This window comes from Corvus cornix, chromosome 2 (assembly GCF_000738735.6).
Source record: "Corvus cornix cornix isolate S_Up_H32 chromosome 2, ASM73873v5, whole genome shotgun sequence".
NCBI classification, from domain to species: Eukaryota; Metazoa; Chordata; class Aves; order Passeriformes; family Corvidae; genus Corvus; species Corvus cornix.
In genome coordinates, this window is record NC_046333.1 from 133,988,818 (window position 1) to 134,014,873 (window position 26,056).

At 42.2% G+C, this 26,056-nt stretch overlaps 1 protein-coding gene across 3 annotated transcripts in view; it reads left to right on the forward strand.

The window, feature by feature from the left end:
- The first annotated feature begins 4,864 nt into the window (after nt 1-4,864).
- Nucleotides 4,865-26,056, forward strand: part of FZD6 (frizzled class receptor 6) — a 29,478-nt gene continuing 8,286 nt past the window's right edge. The window contains exons 1-3 of one of the 3 annotated variants that reach the window (XM_039550137.1): nt 4,865-4,935; nt 5,433-5,813; nt 24,076-24,272. In XM_039550137.1, coding sequence (XP_039406071.1) covers nt 5,634-5,813; nt 24,076-24,272 — 377 coding nt within the window. In that variant the 5' untranslated portion in view covers nt 4,865-4,935; nt 5,433-5,633. Of the gene's footprint in view, nt 4,936-5,259; nt 5,275-5,432; nt 5,814-24,075; nt 24,273-26,056 lie in introns of those variants that run through there. The other 2 variants (XM_039550138.1, XM_019289142.3) reach the window with 2 other exon arrangements.

The following is a 26,056-nucleotide window of genomic DNA, read 5'->3' on the forward strand; positions in this document are numbered from 1 at the left end:
ACAGTTTACCCTTTGTGAGAGTATTTCCTGTTTAGTTTGCATCGTGCTTAATATCCGAGGCTAGGTGAGGTAACCTGTTTGGAAAGAAATATTATTAGCATAATCACTGTTTTATTAAAGCAATGCTGTGGAGGCACAGTGTTGTCATCTACAGACAAATGAAAGATGAGATCTTTCTTACATCAAAGAAATTAACATCTTCTTGTGTGTGGGTGCCACAACCCACACAGCTGTAATATTTTGAAGGACTAAAGTCTAAATAACATACCTTGTTCATGGAGGAACACGACACAGGTTCCAAGCACCCAGTAACGCAGTAAATACACAGCAATGCATCAACATTCTGGCTTTCTTGATATGATTCCATCTCCAGTCTTCATCGCTGTAGTGAGTCGAGGTGGGTGAGTTACAGTTTAAAGGCGTTACAGAAGAAAATGTGTTATAAACAAGGTATAAGCTGGCACAGCTCCATGAGACTGCAGAAGTATTCTGGAGGCACTAACTCATCAACAACTGGATTTTCTAAATAACTGGGAAATTACTGTAACGTATCTTTGTGATCTTCCTCACGAGTTTATGTGTTCAATTACATGGTAGTCTTGACTTTGGAAAAACATTCTGTTCATAAACTCATACTGTAAACTAAAAAGTATAAATTATGCCAATAACAATGTTTTGTCTAGTTTTTTTCATTTCCAAAATGCATTTGAGAAAAAGACAAGAACTACATTTTTCAATTCTAAGTCTCAAAACAGGATTTATTGGTGCCATCTACTGGCTATTTAGTCCTTTTAAATTGCCACAAATTATGAATAATATGTTTTAAATGCAGAATAATAAAAACACTGTGAGCCTTATAACTGAAGCAGCCAACATCAAACTATGTAATTGGCAAATCTGTAACATTTAAATTACATTAAGTCAAACTCTGGTACAATGTTCCAACAGTACAAGTCAGTTATGAAGCTTCTAGATGTGCCAAGAGGAGAAAGCTCAAGCCAGCGTACAAGTACTCGTGTGCAGACTCCAAGCACTAACACCACACATCCTTCTTCTGTGCTAGAGGAAGGCTTTTTCCTGACAATTGCCAACCATTTGAGATCCCTCCTCCATAAAGCATGCGCATGTGGGGCACTAACATGTTCATGCAGCAGGTAAACACGGTCACCTTGCTGTTTGCTGGAGAGATGTCCCCACAAAAAATTTAATGGAGAAAATGGCACTTTAGCTCATAGCCCAGGCAAGTTGTGAATGTTTCTGCTGAGGGTGGGTTTAAGCAAGCTGGATGGAGCATGGGCATGGAAGGGATGGCACACAGCCTGTTCCACCACATCCATTGAGTCTTGGGGTGATTTTATGATAATACTGTATTTCCCTATCCTCTGCTTTATGTCCAGGAATGGGTCCCATGCTTTAAATTGGGTCCAGGAGAGGGGGAAGAGAAGCCAGGCAAATTCTTCAGCACGGTTTGTGTTCAAGGACTCACACACACTGGGTCCAGGAGAGGGGGAAGAGAAGCCAGGCAAATTCTTCAGCACGGTTTGTGTTCAAGGACTCACACACACTCCCCCGCGTTCTCACCGCTGCAGAGCCGAGGGAGCACCTCCCTGCTTTTAGCCAGCCTGTTAGCTGAGGCAAGAAATTTTCCCATATCGGCATACCGAAATCCTCTGGTAACTTCTTCCTCTTCTTCTGGAACTGTTCAGCCTAGCTGTGATGCGAGAACCAGATCATCGGACCCCGTGGACAGGCAGGGAGGCTGCAGGGACATCGCATCCCAGCCTCGGACCTCGGGAGGGGCCGAGCCAGCTACAGCAAAGAACTCTGAATCCAACAGCTTTCTCCGCATCGAGGAGGTTAATTCTCTAACACTACTCGTTTGTTTCCTGTGCCTTGCCGGTACTCTGCTTGTTAAATAAATAGTTTTTTTCACTTTCGTCCAAGAAATTCCTTCGGGAATTGGTGGGAAGGGAGTGCTGAAACCTGCCTTCAGGGGAGGAGATGTTCCTTCCAGAGCATTTCCCCCTAAACTTGTCTCAAACTGAGAGACATTGCAAAGATGGTGGGAGCAAGCAGAGCTTGGAAGGGACCTGCTGTGTGCCACTGCTGAATCCCCTTCTGCTAAATATGTTGAAAGACATCTGAGGAAGACCTAGAACTTAAATAAGGCTTTAAATCACTTATACTCTTTGTAGTAAAAATTGCTAAACTAATTGTGGGAGGCAGTGCCAGGGAAAGATCAGCAAATCAATATTAACTGGAATGTTAACAATATCTCCAGCGCCAGATGAGAAAAGTATTTACAATTCTGAGTAGCTGCATCCCTAATCAGCAATATATCGGAACACATGCTTAAAATACCTAATCATACTTGAAGGTGCTTTGCTAGATACCAGTGAGAGTGCTCACATTCCCCACTCTGGTTAGTCAAGACCTTAATAGAGCCAGAAACAAATATATTTAGATCATGGCTCTGAGAACCAACCGCTGGAATAACTTGCTTAGCAACTAGGTTCTGAGCAAAGAAAGTATATCAACAGTGTGATTGAAGGAAAGGTTCATGCTTCCTGTTCTCTGCCTTTTCCTGTCACCTAACAAAAACATGAGAGTCTGTAGGGATGGAAAATAATGTTACTTAGCCATATCTGTTTTTCAGAGTTTTATGTACAAAAATGGATTCTGATGGAACAAACTAAGCCATCACCTCATATAAAGCCATATTTATACATTATGGTAATATTAGAGATTACAGCTAAGGCTGCAAAACTATTCCCACTATCCTATTTTCAGATGCTTGCTACTTTGACAAATTTCTGTGATTTGGTTGAAATTTCCCCACCTTGGATCTTTGGCTTTTCAGCAAAATTTCACATTAAGTTAAAATCATTAAAATAATGCAAGACATGCCGGTTTTCCCATATTAAAATTGTAAGAGAAGCTTGTCTGAGAATCTGTCAACCCTATATACTGGGAAGCAGAGACTTTTCCCTTGGTATAGATGGTCCTAGTTAGTTGTCCTGCCATTTCCATGAAATGCCTGTAGACTTAGTCAATGGATCTAGAATGGAAACAGAGTTCATTAGAAATCTGGTGGAGTGTGAATCTGCACTGAACACGTTTTATCCCTGCAAGGTTTCAGTGTGTCTGATGGTGTTCCCAGAGCTGAGAACAACTCTGCAATTTCATCAAGGACTGAGCAAGAGCTTCCCAAGAAAAACTCCTGCAGAAGTGGAGTGGGGAAACTGTCCCTTGCATGCTCCTGGGGCTCTCACTGCCAGACCCCTAGAGTATGTGACCTCTCAGAGCTCATGAAAAGAAAAATGTAATATTTCTAGGATGGGAAGAGCTACTGAGAGAGACTAGGACAGAAGCCAGCTGGAAGATGAGAAGTGGAGCAATGACAAAGGATAATATACATGGGTGTTATCATATAGTAAAGTACATTAACTTCCACAACCTGCAAATAACATTTAATTTAACATCATTTGCTTGTTTGTACAGCAAATTTAATTCCAGCTATCAAGTTACTCCATGTGCTCAAGTGGCAGAGCTATGTGGATATGCAGCAGATCCTCCTTATGATTCACAGAGGTGCTAAAATGGTTTGGTGTAAGAGAATCTGGAGGAGTTTTGTGTTTCTTTAGGGTGACCCAGGCAATGACACACAAAATATCTGTATAAATAGAGAGCTTCTAGATGCTTACTGTCTTCTGAATAACCATGTGCAGGTTCACACTCTCCACAATCCGTAGACGGATTATCTAGATAAATGTGCCAGACTGCACAGACTATCTAGGGGCTCATTAGAAGAGAGGCAGTGCTGCCTGTACATCATCAAACCATTCCTAAATCTAGTTTGCATGTCTCAGCATCTGGTGTTTCCTGTTCCAGTCCTGGAGCGTGGAGCAACTTGCATGGCTGAACAGCAGCCTGATGAGACCTTGGGTGGCTCCATGCTGAGAAATTTGGTCACCTCTGCTTAGTTACCTTCAGCATTTCTATAGTTAGGTCTCATTAGTTCAGGCCTGTGTTTGTGAACATGGCCAGTACTTGTCTGGTATGTGTGGTCTCAGCCAGCAGCAGGTGTGAGAGCGGTGGGAGGACAGTTCACACATGCTCGAGCCGAGTCTCTGGAAGACAGTGGTAGTCTGAGCACCAAAGTCACCACAATGCTCCTTCTTCGCTTGAACAGTCATTTCCCTTTTTTCTCACCACAATGTCTCTTTCCCCAGCAAATACTTCAGATTACTTCCCTTTCCTTCATTAAATTCAACTGCTAAACATCGACTTCTAATATCAATCTCTTCCTCCGCTGTAGCCTCATCTACTGCGTTGTCTGCACCCGTTGTCTCCTGAGGATTCGGGCCTTTTTCAGGACGGTGTGGCAGCCAGGGGGGCAGCCAGGGTGACAGTGAAGGTGGCAGCGAAGGTGGCAGCCAGGGTGGCAGTGAAAGTGTCAGCGAAGGTACCGGCGAAGGTGTCAGCGCGGGGCCGGGCGCCCTCTGTGGCGGAGCCCTCCCGCCCGGCAGAGGCCGAGGTGCGTTTGGAAACAGTCCTCGAGACCGCTTCCAACAGCGGGACAGGTTCATGTTCCGACACTTGAATGTCTGTAAGCTGCCTTCAGAATTTATACAGTGCATTACAGAGATGTTTATGAAAACTCCAGTGCCGAGTCAGTTTGAAGGGATTTTCACGCCGTTTGTGTGTGTGCTACAGTCCCGGAGCCCTTCTCGGCCGGGGCCCACGGACGGAGCCGCGGCGACACAGGCCGGGTCCCGGGTTCCCGCTCCCCGCGGCCCCGGCAGCCCCGGCCGGGGCCCCGCCCGCCGGCACCGGCCCCCACCGGGGCGGGAAGGTGCGGCCGCCCCGCCCCGCCCGCCAGACGCCACATCCTGCAGGTGCCGCGGGGCGGCCATCGCGGAGGGGCCGCCGCCGGTGAGTGCAGCGGGCAGCGAGTCGGGCCCCGTCCAGTCTCGTCCCGGGGAGCAGCGACTCCAACTCGGAGCGTTGCTGCGGGTGGCCGCCGGGAGGCGGGTCCCGGTGAGGGGGTGGCGGGGGCGCGGCCCGGGCGTGGCGGGGATGCGGCGCCGGGGCCGCGCCCGGCGAGCCCCGGGTCCTGGGCGGACTGCACTGCCGGGCCCGCGGGCGCCGCTTCCCAGGGCGGGGCTGGGAACGGGGCGCTGGGAGCGGCGGTGGCTCCGGGGCCCGGGCGGGAGCGGGGGGCGAACGCGCCGCTCCCGGAGCGCGGCGGCACCGAGCCGCGGCCCCGACAGGGTGTGTGGGGCCGGGGAGAGGCCGCGGGGCACCCGGCCCGGCCGGAGCTGCCCTCTTGCCTGCAGGCCGGGAGGGAGGCCGAACTTGGCCTTCGGACGGGTGGTCACCATCGGGTTGTTTCTGATATTCACTTCTCTGTCCCGTCTTCGCACGTACAGGCTCGAAGAAGAAGGGATTTAGTAAAATCGCTCTCAGCTAAAATAGGGCAATACCTAAAGCAGCTGTGACGAGTCTGATTGTGTGCCTTACTGCCTTGCGCTGGAGCCAGCAGAGGAAGATGCATGTTTTTATCCTTGTGCAACGCCGGTCTGTCTAACTACTGAACAGAGCGATGTGCTGAAGCTGGAGATCCTGACAAAATGGGAGCACTCATGTTCTCTACGACGTGCAGTTTACTTCTAGCTCTGGTGCAAGGACACAGCTTATTCACATGTGAGCCAATTACTATTTCCAGATGTTCAGGAATGCCTTACAATATGACTTTTTTCCCAAACATCATGGGACACTATGATCAGGACACGGCTGCTCGCAAAATGGACGTAAGTTCTCCCCCTCACCCCCCCCCCCAATGATAGTATGTAACAAATTTGTCATTAAGAAATTATTTGGGATACCTGTTGCCCTGAATGACAACGCTGATAATGTTTAGTGAGTAGATGTTTCTTGAAACAGAGTGTTCTAGAGCTTCTTGGTTGCATAAACACTATGTAAGGGAGCTAGTGATTTCCTCCCTCCACCCTGCCTTGGATCCTGTATTAGAGTGGAAGAGGAATGGGTGTAGCACAGCAATGTGGCTATTCAGAGCATTTTGGCAGAGCTGATCACATATAGCTCAGGCACCTTACTGTTATACAGAGCAATTGTTGAAATTCTCAGGGGAAATGGTTTGTGCTATCCTGGCCTGCCTGAACTCAGTGCAAAAGTCATATTTAGAAGATGCTTTTTGCTCCTCTCTCAGCTTACATCTACTAAGGAGAAGCACCTGCAGTTATTCTTAGCCCTGTTCTCCATTGTGGATTTTCCATTCTGTTGTCTTCTGACCAGATGCTGAAACTTCTGACTGAAAGAGCAACTTTGCTCTTTTAAACTGAAAATAAGCACTTTTCTTACCTGAACTGACTGTAAGTGTGGCTCCCCTGAGAATATGCCATGTTGTGGAAAGGCTTTGCCCATAGCAATACCTGTAAAGGGCGAGAGCCTCTCTGGGTGAGAGGCTTGTAAAACAAGTTTTAAACCTGTTTTAATAATGGCTTTTCAGTGGTAAGAGGAGGGGGAAAATCTTAACACAGGTCTTGAAAAGCTCAGTGTCTTGTGCTATGCAGAGAGTGAAACAGAAGTGAGGTGAATATTAAGTTTCTATTTAAAAAAATTATATGTGGTGTTGGAGGTACTGCTACTAAAATCTTATTTGCATACTCTTTACTGAGCTTGGAGGAGGAGCTTGGTTCAGTTGCCAAAACATGTTTTTAGCGTTGCTTGGGATAATCACAATTCCCTGTTTGGCCACCAGTTGCCAGCCTGGAATGGCACAGGCTTTGGTCTCACATTGTTTTTGTCAGCCTGGTGTAGATGTATGGAAATTCTGGTATCAAATATTAAGCCATCTGTAAGCAAGCAACTGAATTCAGCTGCAGATCTCTGATAAATTGAGGGCTTTTAAGTTGGAAGGCAGGCTGTAGGCTTCAGTTGTGAACTGTGCAGTTCTTCTCTAGTTGTCATTTGTCAGGAATGCTTCCTGCAGTGTCTGCCACTTTATCTCCGCAGGTACGCTGCTGCTTCTTACTTGGTGTGTCTTAACTGCAGCCATTGAGCCAGCGCTTGTCAGTATTTGTGCCTTCCAGTCATGCTGCTGTTGGGGCACAGAGACCACAGAGCCAGTTTTATTAGGTTGCTATGTCTGACTTTTCTCAAATGTCAGTAACTTGTGCCTAGTGCATGTGTGGAGGGAGTTCCTTCTGGAAAGGATTCATGGCTTACCTTATATATAGCTATTTACGTTCTTGTATAGCTACTTCATTAGAAATTGTGTGGTAGTGAGAAGTTCCGTTGTTTTCTCTCTTTTTCTGTCCTGTCACTCTTATAACCTGACTACTACAGTGGTTGATCACGATTTAGCTAACTGGCTGGGTGGCTGTGGGGAACAACAGTGTCTATTAGGATTTGGTTTCCCTACCCTCTTTGATTGGCTTCCTAGTCTCCTGTCATTCCCACTGCCTGGCCTCTAATTTGGTATTCCTTACTACTATGGTGCTGTGCAGACATTTCTGAACTGCCTCTTATGTGGTTGTCTGCCTGCCTTTATTTGTGGTCCAGCAGTGATGATGGATTGCTTGGTCGAAGTGAATTTTTAGGGCAGCTGCTTTACAGGTGAAAAGGAGTTTGCTCCCATTCTGTATGAAGCTAGTGTTGAATCCACTGGTAGCAGTTAGATTTGGAATTAGTATGGTAAAAACTTATGGTGGTTCATTGCTGGGCCTTCCTTCTGCGAGGGACCAGTGTGTACCAATGTCACTTACACATTTTAATGTCATTCTGCATGTCATTCAGTAATGGCGCCAGTTTGTCCATAGTTGGTTGTAACAGAGAACCTTTGCAGGATTGTTAAAGGGTTCTGCTTTTCAGGGAACTTGGTGTTGCAGCAGGGGAGGAGGAGTCACTGGCTTCTGGAATACTGTTTTCATTTCATTTTTGCAGCCATAAAGAGGCAGCGGGTTGGGAGGTGGAGGAGACTTCTGTTGTTTTAAAAGCTTGAATTTTTCTGTATTTTTCAGTCGAAACTTCATTCATACCAAAGAAAGAATTTTAATAGCATGTTTGCACTCCATAGAAGTGCTTTCTTTTGATCCTCAGTAGGAGTGCTTAAAGGCTTTCTTTTTTAATTCTATCTTGCTCTTCCCCCTCCCCTCCCCCTGCCTGTTCTCAAGATTGGGCATGAGATTTACATCTTTGCATGTAAGGTCTCACTGGGTTTTGAGGTTGAGGCCTGCAGTATTTTGCTCCCTGTATCATAGTTGACTTTGAGTAAGATGCTTAATCATGCAATCCTAAGGCACAAGGTAGAGACATCTTGAAGAAATCAAAAATATTTTGTGCAGAGAGAGCCTTAATGTTAGTCCAGTTTTATGTTTCTGTCCCCTCTAAAAACTTTTGGAAAGTGTTTACTCTCCAAAAGGACCAAGATTTGTCAAGAGGATAAGTCTCACCTCAAGGTGAAGCTCACTCTCCAAAACAGTGGTAACTCACAGTGTCCTACGCTGAAGGCTCTACAGGTGTGTTCTGCTGCAAGGGAGTGTTGTGTAGCCAGAAGAGCTGTGCTTTCCATCTGCTGGTGCACGAAGTCTTCTGTACAGTTCCTCTGATTTCTGGGAATGTGTTAAATTGGTATTTCTGGATGGTGTCTTCATAGTAATCCTCCAGGAGAGGATGATGTGGAGCTACTGTCTCAGATAATGGTTGTCTTCTGGGAAAGCAGCTGATACATGGTCTTACAATTCTGCCTCATGTATCAGCTGTTCATAATGATGTGCTATAAACCAGAACACTGAAGCACTGGAGCAGGAAAATTACTAACTCAGTCCTAGGGCCTCTGTTATGGATGTTCTGGCTGGTGAGGATAGTCCCTCTGGGATCTTGTTTTCTGCAGTAAAAAATACATAATTTCCAGTTGTTCCCTCCATTCACATATTTATTTATTTAGTTTAATTCTGAGCTTTCAACTTGGCAGACTGAGTTTTGACTTCTTGAGTTTTACTTTATATTTGGATTAGTTTTGTTTACACAACAAATGGTGATTTTAGGGAAGTAAAACCTCATGGTTTTGTGGTGTGAAGTTTTGTGCATGTTTGCTAAACAGCTGCATGACTGTGGAATCTGATTAGTTGCAGATGCCTACCATCTCTGTATCTCAAAGCAGTTTAACAGTAACACTGCTCTTGTTACTACTGGTTCAGGTTGGGAGATGGAAGATCTAGGGTTTGTCTGATGAAGAAAATCAGTGGACATAGCAGAAGATCTGGTTCATTACAGTTGTACTTAAGTATGTGTAACTCCCCCTCGTGGTCATCCACAAAAACAAGTCACTTCTAATTCCAGAGTAATTCCTACTTTAACTACCCTGGAATAGGTTGTTAACTGAAGGCATTATTCCAGCAAGGCAGAGAGTTAACTGTGCTGTAACTTACATTCATATCTCTTAATCTGTTCTGCTGCAGTTCTGGAATGTGTCCACAGGAAACAAGCCCTTAAGAGTTCCTGATGTGGGCAAGATCCACAGGTCTGTAGAAGTACAAAGGGAAAAGGCTTGCCAGTGAGTTTTTAGAGCAGACTATAGAAAACACTGGAAAATGTTGCACAGAGAACAAAAAAGTACCTCAGAGAGACTGAAAAAATGATTCAGTAGTGATTTTTCCATTCACTTCTGAGTTCATGGCCATGTGCCAGAGTATGTGTGTGCGTGTCTGTGGAGAGTTAAGTGCAGCTGGCTGCAGCAGACAGAAATTGTGAGAGAACTGGGGTCACTTTAGACAAAGCCATTTAGAGGGGGTTAAAATGTACCTGTAAAAGTTTTAACACTGAAGTTGCATGAGTTAAAATTTGTAAGGTAATGGCATAATTTGCTTCCACTAAATACAAATTTACAGTTAATTCAATATAACAGTACTTAAAAAAACCTGTAAACCTGGTGTCTGCAAGCTTAAATTGGTGTGTGTGTGCACACAGGAAGGAGAAAGCTGTCTGCCATTGTAGGTTGGGAGTTTTGGGAAGATAAGTGCTCTTTTGTGAAAAGGTTATTACTAGGATATCCTGCAAAGTAGCACAGGTGTGAGTTTCCTTAATCTCTGGAGACAGCCATCTTTGCTTCTCGCTTGTACTCCTCATGAGCAGTGCTTGGTGTAATACATGAACCACTAGTACTTAAAAGCATAAATCTCAGCATCTCTTAGGAAAACAGCCAATATTCTCAATCTACTTGGAGTTACATTTTGTCCCTGGTGCTGCCGTAGACCCTAAAGTGGAGAATGTGTGCAGAGGTGTGGACGTTGGCCCAACGGAACAAGCACAAAGGACTCTTTAATTCATATTTAGTTTGTAACGTTTTTGTTGTCTCTTTACCACGGTACTAAGGAGCAGGGAAGGCTTTTGTAAAAAGTGGTAAATGTAGAACGTCATGTGTTACTGTGTACAAACTAAGGTAATTTTACTAGCTTCTCAGCATGTAGTGTTGGTCACAAAAGACTGTGGTGATGAAACAGTTGAATTGATGCTTGTTAAATAGAAGTTGGCAGATACCAAAGTATTTTTTTTGGATACTTCATATGGCTCTAAGGAAATACAAGGCAGTATAACTGACTTCTCTGCTGGTTATGTCTCTAGAAATAGTTGGACGTGAGTAATTCAATTTTGAGCATCACCATGGAACTTGCAGAAAAGCATTGACTAAGGGGTCGAAAACATGAGTTATCTGTTTAATTTTGTAAAATACCATAGAAATTTGGGGTGTATGTTCATTTTTCTGCTCTCTTGCTCTCAGGTATTCCAAAGAAACATACATCATCTTTAGTTCTTAGATTGGTGCTTATAGCAACATTCATAAACCATATTTGCTGATTCCTATGGGTACAGTAAACTACAGCCACTAAAAGAGTGTTTGTTACCTGTAGTACTGAGGTCCTTCAAGTGTGATTGGCTTGTGCAGATTGACTGAAAGCAGACAGGCGAATGTGTGTAATCCTGTTACCCTGGATTTAAGCATATCAGTCATCCACAAAATCTGCTGTATGGCTGCTGGTGTGGGGTCAGTAGCTCTGACCGAGGAAGCTGTGACCGGTCTGGAGAGATGGTCCCGAGAGAGATCGTCTTCCCGGGGCCCGGTGTCTTCCCTCAGCTGCTGGCTGGAGGGCCCGTGCAGGGGCTGTCAGCTCTTTAGTGATTGTCAGCTCGTGATTTCAGCTCAGCTCTGCAGGGCAGCCTCCAAGCCAGACCAGGGAGAGAGAGACGAGAGGCTCGTGTGTAGCTGTTCCACACGAGGCAGCTTTATTAGTCCGCACTCGACAAAGGGAGGCTAGGGATGAGCACACTCTCCCCCTCGCAGGGGCAGGGGCTGGCTTTATAGGGATACAGGGGGTGGGTATCAGAGGGTAAGGGCCAATGGGCTACAAAGGATCTGCATAGGGTCTCCCAGAGGATTCTGGGTTTGTCTTCTTCTCCCTGTAACTGCAAAGTAGCTGCCTTTCCAGGGGAGTTATGCTGGGAGGTTAAGCACTCTCCTTATCTCAGCAGATGTCCCTCCAGGGCGGGGGCTGGGTATACCCCACAGTGCTGCTGCTTTCTCTGAACAGCAGTACTTGTCCACTTGATAACATGAATAGCACTGCCTTGCTCTTTGTTCTGCAAGGATGCTATTTAGAATGCATGGGAGTCCAAAGTAATGCATGCCTGACAAAGAGATGATAGCTGGGGTTCTTGGAGATGGTGTTGACAGTGTGATTCCAAGAGCCTCCTCTTTATCCATGTTCAGAGGCTATGTCTACACTAGCAAATAATTTGGTGTTACAAGAGTGGATGACAAGGTGAAGTCAGCACACTTCTTACCTGTCTGCTGCCTGAGATGGAGGAGTTTTACTCTGGGCTATATTTTGGCTAGTCTCACTGTGCATGAGGCCTGAAGCTGACCTAAGGAAGGCGGTCTTGCAGATCTTTCTCAACAGCAGACTTCTGAGAAATACTGTGATATCTTCTTGTTTGTCTCCTGCAGATGTCTGTCCATTCTGCAGTGCCCTGGTTAATGTTCAAGTGTAGCTGCAAGCTTAGTCTCGCTGTGCAGCCTTGCCTCTGATTCCTTCTTCTCCACACTCAAATCTGAAATGTGGTTATTGGCTAAACTAAGGCAGTGACGGACTTAGTCCTATGGCTGTAGCCTACTCCAAGAGGACACCTGTGGATGAATGGAACAGCTTCCCTGAAACTATTTATATAGAGAAGGAAAACAGGAACAGAGCTACTGAGTTTGGAACTACTTTGCCTTCATTGATGGGAGGAAGTTAGGGCTTGGGAGCTGAGCTGTCTGCTGAGAACACACCGTTCTTGGAGTTGGGGAAAGCAAGCAGTGGGTACAAAGCTTTGAGACACAGGTGCAATTTCCATATTGTCTTAGTGTTTTCGTGGAAGTGACTGTTGCCCAGTGGAACTTTGTGAACTTTACCTGGTCATTAGCAAAACCTAGCATTAGATTAGGTAGGACAGGTCTGCTGAGGGTGATGTGGTGACCACAGTTTTGTAGGACAGGTCTGCTGAGGGAGATGTGATGACCACGATTTTGAAGATCATCTTCACATATCTTTCTCTGAATAGTAAGAAAGTGGACAAAATTGTATACTGTTGTGTGCTGGTGGCCCTCTGCTGTCCTTGAGTTGTCAGACTGTGTGGGGTCAAAACTGAGTAACAGCTCACGCCCAGTGCATTGGCCCACAGCAGCTCTGGCAACAGCGACTGGATTGTCTTGAAGGCTTTGGTGAACTAAGGTACATTGGTGGACATCTTTGCAAGGCTCATGATGTTTATGTCATCTCTACAAATCTAGCCTAAGAATGGCAGAGGATCCTGATGTCTCTCTGAAGAGAGCTTTGTGGTGTTTAGGTGTGAGATGCTCTTTGTCCGCAGTGCTGCATGGGTCAGGAGGCTGGATGGAGCTCGAGCCTTTGTTGCCTGCTGGTGAATGTGGGATGCAGGTTTAGTTTTCCATTTGCAGGATGGATGTTCAGGGTGACAACTTGGCTACAAAATGTTACCTATGCCTTCATTGATAAAGACCACAAAAAGCAAATGGTTCAGAAAAGAACCACATGGGATGAAGAATGTGGTCAAATGTCCATGATTTCTTTTCTAGTTTGACAGTGCAATGATTAAATCTGATGATTTCTAAAACTACTATTGTGTCATCTCTTTAGTTCTCTATTGCATTCCAGAGTAGGGGGCGGGAGTATCTGCACCACAAAACTTGCTGCCTTTTTTTGTCTCTCAGTGTTGACTGCTGATTCACCAACCTTTAGGGGCAAACACGGTTCCTTTGTCACATGGTTGCCTTTTTGGGTCTTTTTCGTGTATTTGTGTGCATCTGTGATTGTTGTAACACATTGGTAATTTGCCTGCCAGAGGAAAAGATGCATATGTCTCCCCTCTTCTTCTGAACTATGTAGTGTAGATGAGTGGAGACTTAGTTGAGTTCTGCTTAGCTATTGGAAGAAGGAGAAGTGTGCAGGGGTTGTGTAAGAGCTGTGTAAGTAGGTACTGTAGATGGGGGGAGAGAGGCCTGGATGATCAGTCTTTGTAGGACAGTAAGGATGACCTCTTACCAAAGATACCTCTCCTCTAGACAAGAGCTTCCTGGGAGAAAAAAAAAAAAAAAAAAAAATCCATCTTTCCTGTACTTAAACTTCAGGTAGATCAAGTTATTTCAGAGAATAACCACATCCTTCCAAGTTTGGCTCATGCTGTATTCCCCAGTTTGGCTCATGCTGCATAACCAGATTTCTTTAGTCTCAGTAGCTACTGCCACAAAGCACTTAGTGGCTGAACTTTCCACACAATTGTCCTGCATACAAAAATTAAAAGCAGTTTTTTGGAGAGGGACTGTACCCATCCAGCCTCATGGTGACCTAGCAATACCTGTTTACTAGGACGTTGTGTCCCAGCTGCATATTGTTTCACACGAGCTAACGCTCTTGCAAGGAAGGTACAAGGTGCACCATTCTAAGAATCCAGTTGGGTGGGGGATCTCTCTGGGGATTATACCTAGAGCTACAAACAGAACATTAAATGCCAAAGGTTAACATGGCCCACAAATCATAATGTGACAGAGAGGAAGAAAGGTGGCTTTGAGTTTTTAGAACAGGAGAAATAGGGAGGATAATGAGGGGAAAGTCACCAAAACGAGCACTGTGGGCTAACAATAAGGAAACAGTGTCTAATGCAGGCATTCAAAACTGGGTGTCTCAAAGTATGACCAGCTGGAAATAGTAGTGAAAGCAGAAGGCAGAGGTAATGATTGCAGATGCTGAGGTAGGTGACTGCAGCTTCATGGGCTTCAGCTTGGTCAGATGACTTGTGCATGCCTGCCTGACATCTCCTACATCGTAACAAAGTTCGGGGTTTTTGAGACTACTAAAGTTTTCATTTAAGACTGCTTAAAAATGCATGAAGTAGGCAAGAAAGAAATGGTGCAGGGTTGCTACTCTGGTGACTTGGGCGGTGCTGTTGTGCTCCACACTCACAGAGCAAGGGGGAAGCACGAATCTGGACGACTTTTGGAACCAGGGCAGTAATGACTTCTCTTGGAATTTCCTTGAAATGGGGAGCTTTTTAAAAGATAACAGACGGTCTATCAACATTATTACAGGTAATCCTTTACATTGAATTCTGCACAAAAAGTTTAGCAATAAATCCAGTTACTCCTGTAATACATGGCAAATACATGGAGAATTTAAAATTTGAATTCTTATGCTACCACAGTCCAGATGTAATGAAGCTCTGTCTAGACTTCTGATGTTTGAGAGCCTGCAATATACTTTCCTTCAGTTAACTTATATTTGTCTGTCCTTTAAGCTCTGTATAGTTTACACAAAACCTAAACCAGATACAATGTATAATTGAAAACCTTCATATAACTAGATCAGTTCTGTAATGCTTGGGAAAAAGCTCTCATGTTTGTTAAGAACTGAAAATTGCAGAGGCTGGAATATCTGTAATTTAGGTCAAGCTGTAATTTAGGGTAAAACAAAAAATGCAGAGAACTTTGGTAATAAGCTGTTTTGAAAAGTATTGGAAATACTTGTACTTTCATTTGCTTCAGATAGTGAGATGTAATATTCCTGTTTATATTGTTTATAACCTTTGACATAGTTAAAAAATATAGGGACATATGTATTTTTATTTTGCATGTGAAAATACTTAAAGGGAAAATATGGAATTAAGTTGTTTTACTACAGAAAGAAATTCTTATGCTAGATTCCTGTATGGGCCATTCACTTGAGTTGGACTTAATCCTAGTGAATCCCTTCCAACTCAGAATATTTTGTAGCTCTGTATAGTTAATGCAAAACAATTCAGAGTGTATGAAAGTAAAAAAGCAGAATAGCCTGCTTTATCTTTCTGTGTCTGTGCCCATTTATACTGTCAATAGCAATGTTAGTGCCCAGGTGTGGTGCTGGAGTAGTTTTTTGGAGTTCGTTTTATTTATTTTTTTTTTTTAAGTGCATGAGTGCCTTGCTGTCCTGTTGACCTTTGAAAACATTCCCCCATGTGCCTTATCCTTACCCTGGCAGGATTTTTGATTAATATTCCCATAACCTTTGAATAGCTAATATGAAAGTTCAGGCCATTATACGTGTACATATATATACGCATATATATATATGTGGACACATATATGTGTGTATATATATATATATGTGTGTATGTATATTGCATGTGTTGGGGTGAATGACAGTGAAGAATTTGCAGATAGATTCGTTCTTGTTGCAGATATATTGAACATTTAGCTTAGCTGCTGAGTGCTTTGGCTCCCTGAGCAGTTGCACAGCCCGGGATCTGAACTCTTGCCTGGATAGTTCAGCTGATGGGTGATGAAGCTCAGTCCCGCCGAGCCTGCCCCGACGGGCACCTGGCTACCTGCCGGCCAGTCCCTGGGAGCTTTACAGTGCAGGGGTTTTTAGGATCAGCTGCCATCCTTTGCCCTCTGAACTCCGATGTTCAGGCGCTGACCGGTAGGCAGCGCCTGGCCCGGACGGCTGTGGGAAGAGCACTGCTGGGAGCAGTCCAGCTTATCAGCCGCTGCACGCTGGGCTGTCCCCACGCTTTGTTTGCAGCCCTTTGACAGTCTAGGTGCATGTGTTGCCTTTGCTGTTCGGTTGAAGGACAAAAATAAGCTTTTATCTTTGCAAACATCTTTCACAGCAGAACAGCATCATTTGTCTCACTGGCTTGTTTACTACCCTTTTCTTTTCTCTACACCACCGCCACCCTCTACCAGCTCTTTGAACTCCAGATTTTCCTGGAGTAGGGAACTTCAACTATTGTCTTTTCAACTTGGCAACCTACTTTGTAATCTGACAAAATAGTTCATTCTTATCTATGTAAATGTTAAATTGATTACATTTTTAAATGTTTGAAAAGCTTTTAGATTAAACACAACTTCATATACTTTTAGTCTATTGTGGAAGCTGCAGAAAGTAATGCTGCTTTTTAAAAAGCAGCTTATTAAAACAGAAATCAAATTCATGTGTGTTTGATGGTTTTCTTTTACCTCTGTTAAATCAGGATGCACAAAAAATGCATAATGAGCTTACAAGTATTCATATTTCTAATATATATATCTTATATACATTTATAGCTAAAATATTTTGTTCCTATTGATGACTTTCAGTCCTGAAAAACTTTTGTTGTTTTACCCATGTAATTTTAACTGACTTGAGAAAATACAGATTACAACTGATACTTCCTGCTGGCAGCAGTAGCTGATTATTACCCACAACTCAGGTAGGGACATGGAGTATATGGGCCCTCGAATGAGTTCATACCATGTTCCTTGGTAGTTTAAAGGATGGTTGGCATTGCACTAACATTTTTGAACATTCCCATGTTCCTGTTTTGCAGTTCTGCTGTTAAGTAGCAGCTTTTAGCAGGCACGTAGCAACAAGACACTGACACTTAAACTGCCTAGGCCTCCTGCAAAATCCTTACATGCCAGATTAAGTGTATTTAACTTGCCTTTGATCTAAATTCATCAATGTAACTTCCAGTGGGAAGAACCTAGTCTTTTCTCAACCTTTCTTTGAATCTATTGAACTTGAAAATTTCATCCTTAATTCAGTTTCATGTGTTGGGACATTTATTTATCATGACTTAGTTAATTGTGCATGAATTAGAAGTCAGAGATTCTTGGCAGCTGCTTCGCTATGGCCATCGGCAAATTGCCACCCTTGCCAGCCCATTTAGGAATTGCATGAAGGCATTAACCTCTCTGGGTGTGATGCTAATCTTGTTTGCATCCAGGCCAGAATAACTCTATTGTAACAGTAGTGTAGGATTAAATCAACCGTGCCATACTTGCTCCGCTGTTTTTAATTGAAACAGATTGTCATTGTAAAAGTGGCTAAAGATACTGTGAAGATTGTTAGCAAAACTCTATGAGTGTGAAGAGTAATTACTGTCTCTTCTTCTGAGATCATTTATGTGCACTGTGATTGACAGTGGCTGTATTTCCTGGCTATCACATCTGAAAACTTATATATTTATGAATATATTTGGTTTAGGGTTTGAAGCTGTACTTAATTCTGTAGTGACTGGATAGTAGGTGTGTTTGTATGGTACTTTAAATTATTAATAATTAATTTTTAATTATTAATCATTAAGGTGCCCTGTGAGAAGCAAGGGAGTTGGCAATCCTTCTGGGTCCCTTCCAACTTGACATATTCCATGACTCTAATTATTCATTATTTAGGTAGGTGTTATTTCCTGTAAAGCAGGTAACATAGTTACATGAATTGCAATGTGTATCTTTGATATAGTAGGTAGGAATCTGAGGTGCACAGTGTAGTATAATTGTAGAAATACAGACTTAAGCCTGCCTTTGCTTCAGTGACTGAAATACAGTTATGTAAGCAACAAAGTTGAAATGTTATTGCTTTAAGTCACAAGATCTGTATCAAAGGGGTGACATGGCTTAACACTGAGACAGTTGGTGTCTGTCATTGTTTAACTTAGTTAACCTCAGTGTTAACTAGATTAATGAAGCTAAATGTTTTAACATGGTAGGTAGAACTCAGTGGTTAGGAGAACAGGTTGTTGCTGTCTTAGATATCTGACTCCAGTGGCTGAACAAAAGCTCGAATCCTCTGTGTATCTCAGCAATTCAAGGTATTTCCTGTCTCTTACAATAAAGGTTTGCCATAGATGATTGTAACAGAGACCTTGATAATTCAATCCACAGTTTTCTGTATTATCTAGGTATCTCTGTGACATTAACCAGCAGGGTACAGGAGACTATTTTCACTTACTTGTTTTGGCATATGCTGGTAGTTATCATACATCAGAACCCCAGAGACTGATCATCTCTGGTAATGCTTTTCTCTAGGATCAGACTGAGATGAGGTACAACAGAGTGTTCGGAACGTCTGCATGGAATAATGAACTTGATTCTTTTGTGTCTCGGAGTTGTAAGCCTGCTGAGCACAAAACAGAGAAGCATGCTGAGCACAGGATTCACATATACTTCTAGGTTGCAATTTACTTGGCAAAGCACATTTAAGAATTTAGACATTTATTTCTGTGTTTTGCACCATTTGTTTTCTCTTGTCTCAGTTGTGTTACTGTTTGTAGAACCACACCATAACTGGATTTCTGAGGTAGCTTGGCTTTGCCGCTGGAGAAAATATAACATAGACACACCTCATAAGGAATCTAGGACTTAGTAAGGTGTTCATGTTTTGTTAGTGGAAAGTTTTCATCCCACTGCAGTCCTCAGTTCTTCACTGATACTGCTTGAGGCAGTGCCCCTCTTGCTGTTAGAGACTGCATCATCTTTCACTCTACAGTTGCTATTAGTTTGTTGGTTTGGTTTTTTTTATTTGTGGTGTTGTTTTTTTAAGATTGTCACTGTATTCTTGCTTGCCTTATATTTACTGAGTTTTGCTTCCTGTTGTCAAGAAGATAAGAATTTATATTTCAGGATTTATATTGGCTGTGTGAGGCTCCATTTCTGTTTTTTGAAGAGTCTGGTTCCATTCTAACATTTTTAACATTCTTGTCACTCAATGTGCAGATTTTCATCACTTCTTCATATGACAGGACAGTGGTTGCTAATGCTTGAAATGCCAAGTGCCTTAGTTTCCTGGAAGAGCAAATTTTGTGAGTTTGTGCCACATGCAGACCCTGAACTTCCTGAAGAGAGGAGGATAATGGTATAAGATTCTGAGTTTAATCCCTGACTTGGATGCTTAGGACACCAGCATGTGCATGCATGCAACTTACCCAGCTAACCACTTGGGTAAAAAGTGGTTCGTGGCTGGGACATCCATGGTTCACGTGAAGTGCCCTTGAAGCCACTGGATCTTAACTGTCAGTGAGCTTGTGATCTTGACTTTACTTTTTGCTTCCAGACTGTGCAGCTGGAGGAGCAAATACTTTGGTTTTGGTAAGATTTTGCTTTTATGGTCCATCAGGAAATGCAGACATACTATTTTCTATGAGGAAACTTTTCCATTTTGGCTAGCTGGAAATGAAGCCCACATTTAAAAATACCTCATTGTTAGCAGAGTTCCAGGCACAATTCACTAACACTTCTGCTGTTCTTAAATGGTAAAAGTAGGCAGTTGCTGAAATAAATCTGTGTTTTACAAATCCCATTTGTGTGTGCTTGAGGCAAAGTTTTACATTGTATAGAGGTTTTTTGGTTGAGAAAACTCATTGGCTGCAAAATCTATTAGAGTTTTTCGAGGGACTCCATACTTTTGTTGAAAGGGATAATTCAGATGGTATATTATATAATAGTTTCAGTTTTCAAAAACTTGGTCACAGCCTATGTTTTTTTAAGACTCTGCTGGTAACCCATTGGAGACTTTGTTTTCCAATGCCTGCCTAAATAAGAAGAAGAAAAGTAGAAATAAATAAATAAATAAATGTTTTTTCCCAATAAGAGATATTAAATCCTGAGCTGATAGTTTCATGCTATACCAAATAATTTACTAGAGTGGTTGCCCTTAGTTACTTGTACTGAAACCTCTGATACCCAACTAATTCATAAATGCACCTAGAAGAAGGGTGCATACTAAATTTGCTGAGAAAACAAAATGGGTTGAAAGAATTGCAGAAAGATCTTGTGCTAGAAGCAACTAGACAATAAAATGGTAGCTGGGATTTAGGGTAGGGAAATGCAGAGTAATAAATGTGGGGGAAAATAACTCCCAGAGTAATAAATATGGGGGGAAAATAACACCCACTATCCATACAAGTGGGTGGGCACAATATTTTATCAGTTACTGTCACTCAGTCTTTGTTGTCACTGGAAATGTGATGTCAGTGTTCAAATGTAGTCAAGGCAAATAGAAGGCAAAGTATGTTATGAAAGGAACAGAAACCAAAATTTAAAGCATTACAATACTAATATATAAATATATAAATGATAATAGGAGGACAAAATGACATGGAAAAAGTGTAGTGCGATCTGTTAGCTGTTTGTCAAAACACGCATTAGGCTGCAAAACCAGAAGTTACAATAAACAGATAAAATGCAGTATTTTCTCAGCAATGCCGGCTTAAATTATGCAGGATAACTCACTGCTGTAGTATTTTACAAAGGGTTTAAGCTTAAGTGATTGAAAAAGGGATAAGATGCATTTCAGGAAGAAAGGTTTGTCACTGTCTTTTCAACACAGTGGTTTTGTTACAGCGTGCAGCTTGTTTCGTAAACCCTTGATTGTAGGAAATTGGGGGAGATATCGGGTTGTCTTATTACAAAGCCCCTTGCTACCAGCCAGGGTGGAATGAGGTGTCCAGCTGAATGGTCTAACTCGGGAGGACAGCTTGTGTTTTCAGAACATCAAACTTCTTGCTCTTGTGCTCATACTTTCAAGTGTCAGAAGGTAAATATTTTTAGCAAGCTGAAATAAATAAAATAAATACTGTAAGAACAGTTACTCTTGGCAGCCAAGTCTTTGGAATTCTACTCTGATTGCTTTATAGGTCTTCCTAAAAATTTGCATTTTTCAATTTATCGGTTAGGGTGGTTTTGCATTTAAATAAAATATGCTCTTTAAACAAGTGTTTAGACAATGACAACATGCTTCAGTAAAACTCTTGCAAACATTTTATTTTTGCTTGTTGTTCATTATCTACCTCTAATATACAGTATCATTATAGATATTGTGATTCTTGTGATATTCCAGCTTTTAAGTAGCTTCATATAACAGAAACTCTGCTGGAGTAGTAAAGGTTGGTTTTATGTCCTGACTTTCTTCACTGGAAGTTTTCTTTATGTTAATTTTCTGTATCAAAGGAGCAAGCTTGAAATATGTAACCTTATTAGCTATGTTGGAAAATGCTATTTAAAAACTGTTGAGTTGCTTATCAAAATAGTTGGTAAAATACCTCTGTAGGTAAAGTTGGTTTCGTTGATATAAATATTGAGATTTTTTTAAATCTTTACTTTTCTAGATGAGGTTGCTGAAAAAGTTTTTGGCAGGTAGTCCAAAACTTGCTCTAGAAAATTAATTTTACATTTTATCAAGTGAGATGAGCTATGGGGGACAAGAAGGAAGAATTCACAACAATCAAGACAAATTCTACAAGAATTTGTATGTCAAAATGTCAAAAGTAAACTCAATTTCTGTAACAATTGAATATGACTACCCAGGCTATTGTCTTTATCCTAAGTTCCAGGAATAACAGAGCAAATGTAAATTAACATCTGAGAAGTAAAGAAAAATCATAATTATGCAAAGGGAATTTAATTCATTTAGGGTAAGCTCCTGACTACTTTTTTCATCTGAAGCTGTGCAGCCTTTAGGAAATAATCTAACTTAGGGAACTGGAGCACAGTATACCAGAACTGCCTTTCTCTCCCTGTCATGAAATACTCAAATCTTGGGTTCCAGCAAAGACAGCTCCAGAGCAGGCATCCAGAGAGGGGATCGAACTTCTGTGTGCCTGTTGTAATGGCATGTGCAGATGCAGCACACAGCTGGAGTGCTCTGAAGGGTACTGCCAACATTTTTTTGGTTTATCATAAAGCACTTTTATGTTATTTTTGCTCTGCCTTGTCGTCTTCCTTCCTCCCCACACATGCCTGTATTTATTACCAAGGTCCCTTGAGGAGTTGTACATATTCCATTTTGTAAGGGAAATTTATTTATCAATGTCTTCTCTTTTAAACTGCATGTTCAGTAGTAAGACTTGCTCTTTGATAAGGATATATATATAAAAAATAAATAAATAAATAAACATATATCTATTTGGGTTACTTAAAAGCTGAAAGAAGTAAGGATGCTGTTCTGAACTCAGAATCTAATCCTTCCTTTTACAGCCATTGGTTGAATGTTTGAAAGACATAGATATTGGTGGCAAAGAATTAAAAAAAATTCTTACTAAATAAAAATCTTACTTAAAGCTTGGCCTACTTTGAAAATTCTATACAGTGTCCCTGTTTAACATCACACTTCACAGTGTGTTAAATACTGTTTTCGCTTTCCTGACACATGAATTTTGCTAGTTACATGTGGTGTGAAGGTTCCTTATTCCTGAAATACAAGAGCTTTAAACAAAAAGACAGCTTAAAAAGCACTTAGGCTGACGTGATGCTGCAGCTGGATTTCACCCTCAGCCATGGGTTAGTTCCCTCCCAGTGGTGTTTAAATCAGCTTGTTACAGTCTCACAAGCTGGAGCAGGAGGGGGTACCTGGTGTGGCAGGCACTGCGGTGAGCAGCACCCTGGAGTGCATCCAGAGCTTAGGGCCGGCTGGAGCAGCAGCGGGATCGCAGCCTTCCGGCACGAGCACACCCCCCCAGCTGGGCTGCCCTGCGCTCTGCTTCCCTCCCTTTTCCCTGGGACTCCTTGCAGGCCTGGTGAGCGAGCTGGAGCGGACTGATCCGTCCTGCCTGCCACCCCAGTGCTTCTGTGTGGGTCAGATGTTGTCACACCATGTGTGTGCCTTGTGTCCTGGCAGTGCCTGGCACCTCGTGGCCCTACCTGGTCTGGAATAGAGTATCCATGCCCAGTCACCGAGAGGTCACCAACACAGGGTTGGCTGCTTCAGTTTTATTTCTGCCTGTGCTCTCTCATGTGAGGCCCTGCTTCCACAGCCCCCAAGCTCCTCTGCTCCCTCCTGTGGGCCCCGATGCTGTGGACATTGGGCCCATGTAGGATTAGGAGGGTGCCTGGTGATGCTGTCAGTGTGGCAGCTCTCACTTCCATAAGCTGTGCTTAAATCAGTGCAGAGCACTTGCGAAAATGACTGATAACTCCCGCTTTGTCTGAAATTTGCACACACAGTAGTACTTTGGCCAAAAAAATTTGCCCTAATAATAAACCTGGGAAAATGTAGAAAGGAAAGGCTGGGTTTTTTTACTTAAAAGCCCGACTATGAATAATCAATTGAATGAATTGAGCAGAAAAAGTTAAACTTCGTTCTGTGAATTCTCTAGTGAGAACAGTCATCAATTACTCACTGCCTGGTACTTGGTAACACAGGCAAAGAAATTCTCAGTCATGTTGAGCGAGATTTGAAATTAGATATTTAAAAATGAGAAATAATGATATTTGATTCTCAGTAATCAAAGAAAACCCCAAATTTCTTTAGAGTGAGAGAAGATGAGTACAACACACCACTTAGGAGTGAAAATGTAATCTAACAGGAACTACAGGAACAGACACACCTTGAAAAACCTCAGGGCATTTGTTTAGAAGCTGACTGGTGTACAAAGGAACTCAGTGTTTTACTCTATTTTTTAAATATGTTGGACATTCATAATATCTTTCAGATTTCTAATGTTGTCAAATAGGAAAAATGAAGTTTGGGTAGTCAGAGATTTTCCAAGAGCCTGGGGCAAGGGCTGGGCTTGAAGTGTTAATGGATCCTCTTGCCACTCAGGCCAGTGGGTTTTGCTTTTTCAAAACTGCTGAACAAACATTATTTTCTGGTATCTTTTCAAACCTACATAGAATCAAATGTGAGCCCTAATGATGAAAGTTAGTTTTGGTGCTTTGAATTACCTTTTTAAAATTGCTAACCAAAGCCTTTTTCTACCCTGTAGCCTTTTCTTATTCTTATGAATCTTCACTGTTCACCAGACGTCCACACATTTCTGTGCAGAGCCTTTGTCCCTGCCTGCCTAGATCAGATTCACGTGATTCACCCGTGTCGAAGCCTCTGTGAGAAAGTGTATTCGGACTGTAAGCAGTTGATGGACACTTTTGGAATTGCATGGCCTGAAGAGCTGGAATGCAGCAGGTATTTTTCATATTGACAGGTGGTGGGAGTGGTATTTTCATATTTGACCTAGACTGAGTTGAAAATCTGGGACAGAATGTTAAATATCACCTAGCTGTAACTTCCTTAGTATGCTGACCCTGCAGTGCTTATGCATGGGACCATTTCTGTATTAAAACTTTTTTGTTATTCAAATGATCACCTGCATTTTCTGCAGCAGATCTTTTCAATAATCAGATCTCTGCAATAGCTTTTTTACTATAAATTTCCAGAAGTTTTAAATATTATATGTTACAGCATAGATTTTGCTTTGGTATCTGATCTCTAAACTAGGGATGATCATGCTTACTATACTAGGGGTTTTAGAAGTAATCATCGTAAGATAATGAAATATAGAATATTCTGTATTTGAACAGACACAGAACATTAAATAGTAGAAACCATATCTTGCTCCTAACTGCTTAAATGTGCAAACCTAGTCTTGTGTTGCTTTTCCTGTACTGCCTGCCAACTCTCTTGTTTGAAATGTCACCTTTTCCTCAAAAGTGTTTCCTGTTTCAGATAGAGGACAGTTAATACTTCATTTGGGGAAAAGATGTCTATATATTTTAAGTGGAAACTACTGGAAGCACTCCAGTGCAATCTTCTTGAGATTCTGACCTCCAGCTGTGGATATTTATAAATTACTAAGGCCAGATTTTTTGTTGTTGTTTGTTTGTTAACACACATCAGGTCAAGAGGTACAGGAAAGGAGCAGAGACTGGAAACTCAAATAATTTTTCTAATTCACATGCGGTTGCTAATCTGTGATAAGGCTGAGGGAGAGCTGGGACAGTAGTCCTGTGCATGGCCTCTGATAGAAATCACTATTGGAGTGAATATGACAAGTGGCATTAATGCCATTCCCCATGCAGAAAAACAGAAGTTGTAGGGTTTTACAACAAGAAGGCATTAACTTCTCCCATCTTCTGTGAGGTTCTATGCAACAATGGTGTCCCTCAGCACAGCAACTATCTTCAAGGATTGTTTTGAAAAAATAGGACAATTACAAGTGAATCCTATTATTCAATATATCTTTAAATGACATTTTAAACCAAATTATCTTTTTTGCAGGATTTAGTACAGCTCTAAATTATTTTATTACTGCTAGCATTTACTGAAAATGAACCTTTCCTGTTCATATGTGAAGTGATACCTCTGGTAGCCAGTACTGAAAAGTCCATGTCCATGTTCTGAGAAGTCCAGGATGTTCTTAGAGCAGCAGAGATCCTGCTGCTGGAGCCCATGGAAGAGGAGCTGGCGTGAGCATGGGCAGTAACTGGAATACTGAGGTTCACACTTCTGTATTCTTACAGACATACATGAAGCCAATTAAGACAATGCTTAAATGAAGTTCACTCTTCACATGAAGTTTCCACATGTACTGCTCCAGACTGTGGTTAATGAAAGAATCTGCCATAGAATCGGTTTTCTTAACAATTAGTCTGGATTTACTTGGACAGCATGATAATGCAGTAAAACAGAGAACTGAAGGAGTTTTTAGCTTGAGCTGAGCTTGGATACTGAATTGAGGGACTCTTGTAATAATGTTTGACAAAGACTGTTGAGATAACAGAATTTTACTTTAAAAGCTAGAATGCAGAACTTGTTTCTTTTAAACATAAACTTGGAATGCATATGAACATAAATCCCATTTTGAGTAAATCCTTACCTGCTTGAGTTATATAATCTTGTGTGAAGATACATCCAGCACTGCAAATATGGTATTACCTACATAAAATTGCATCTTGTTTCCAATTAAAACC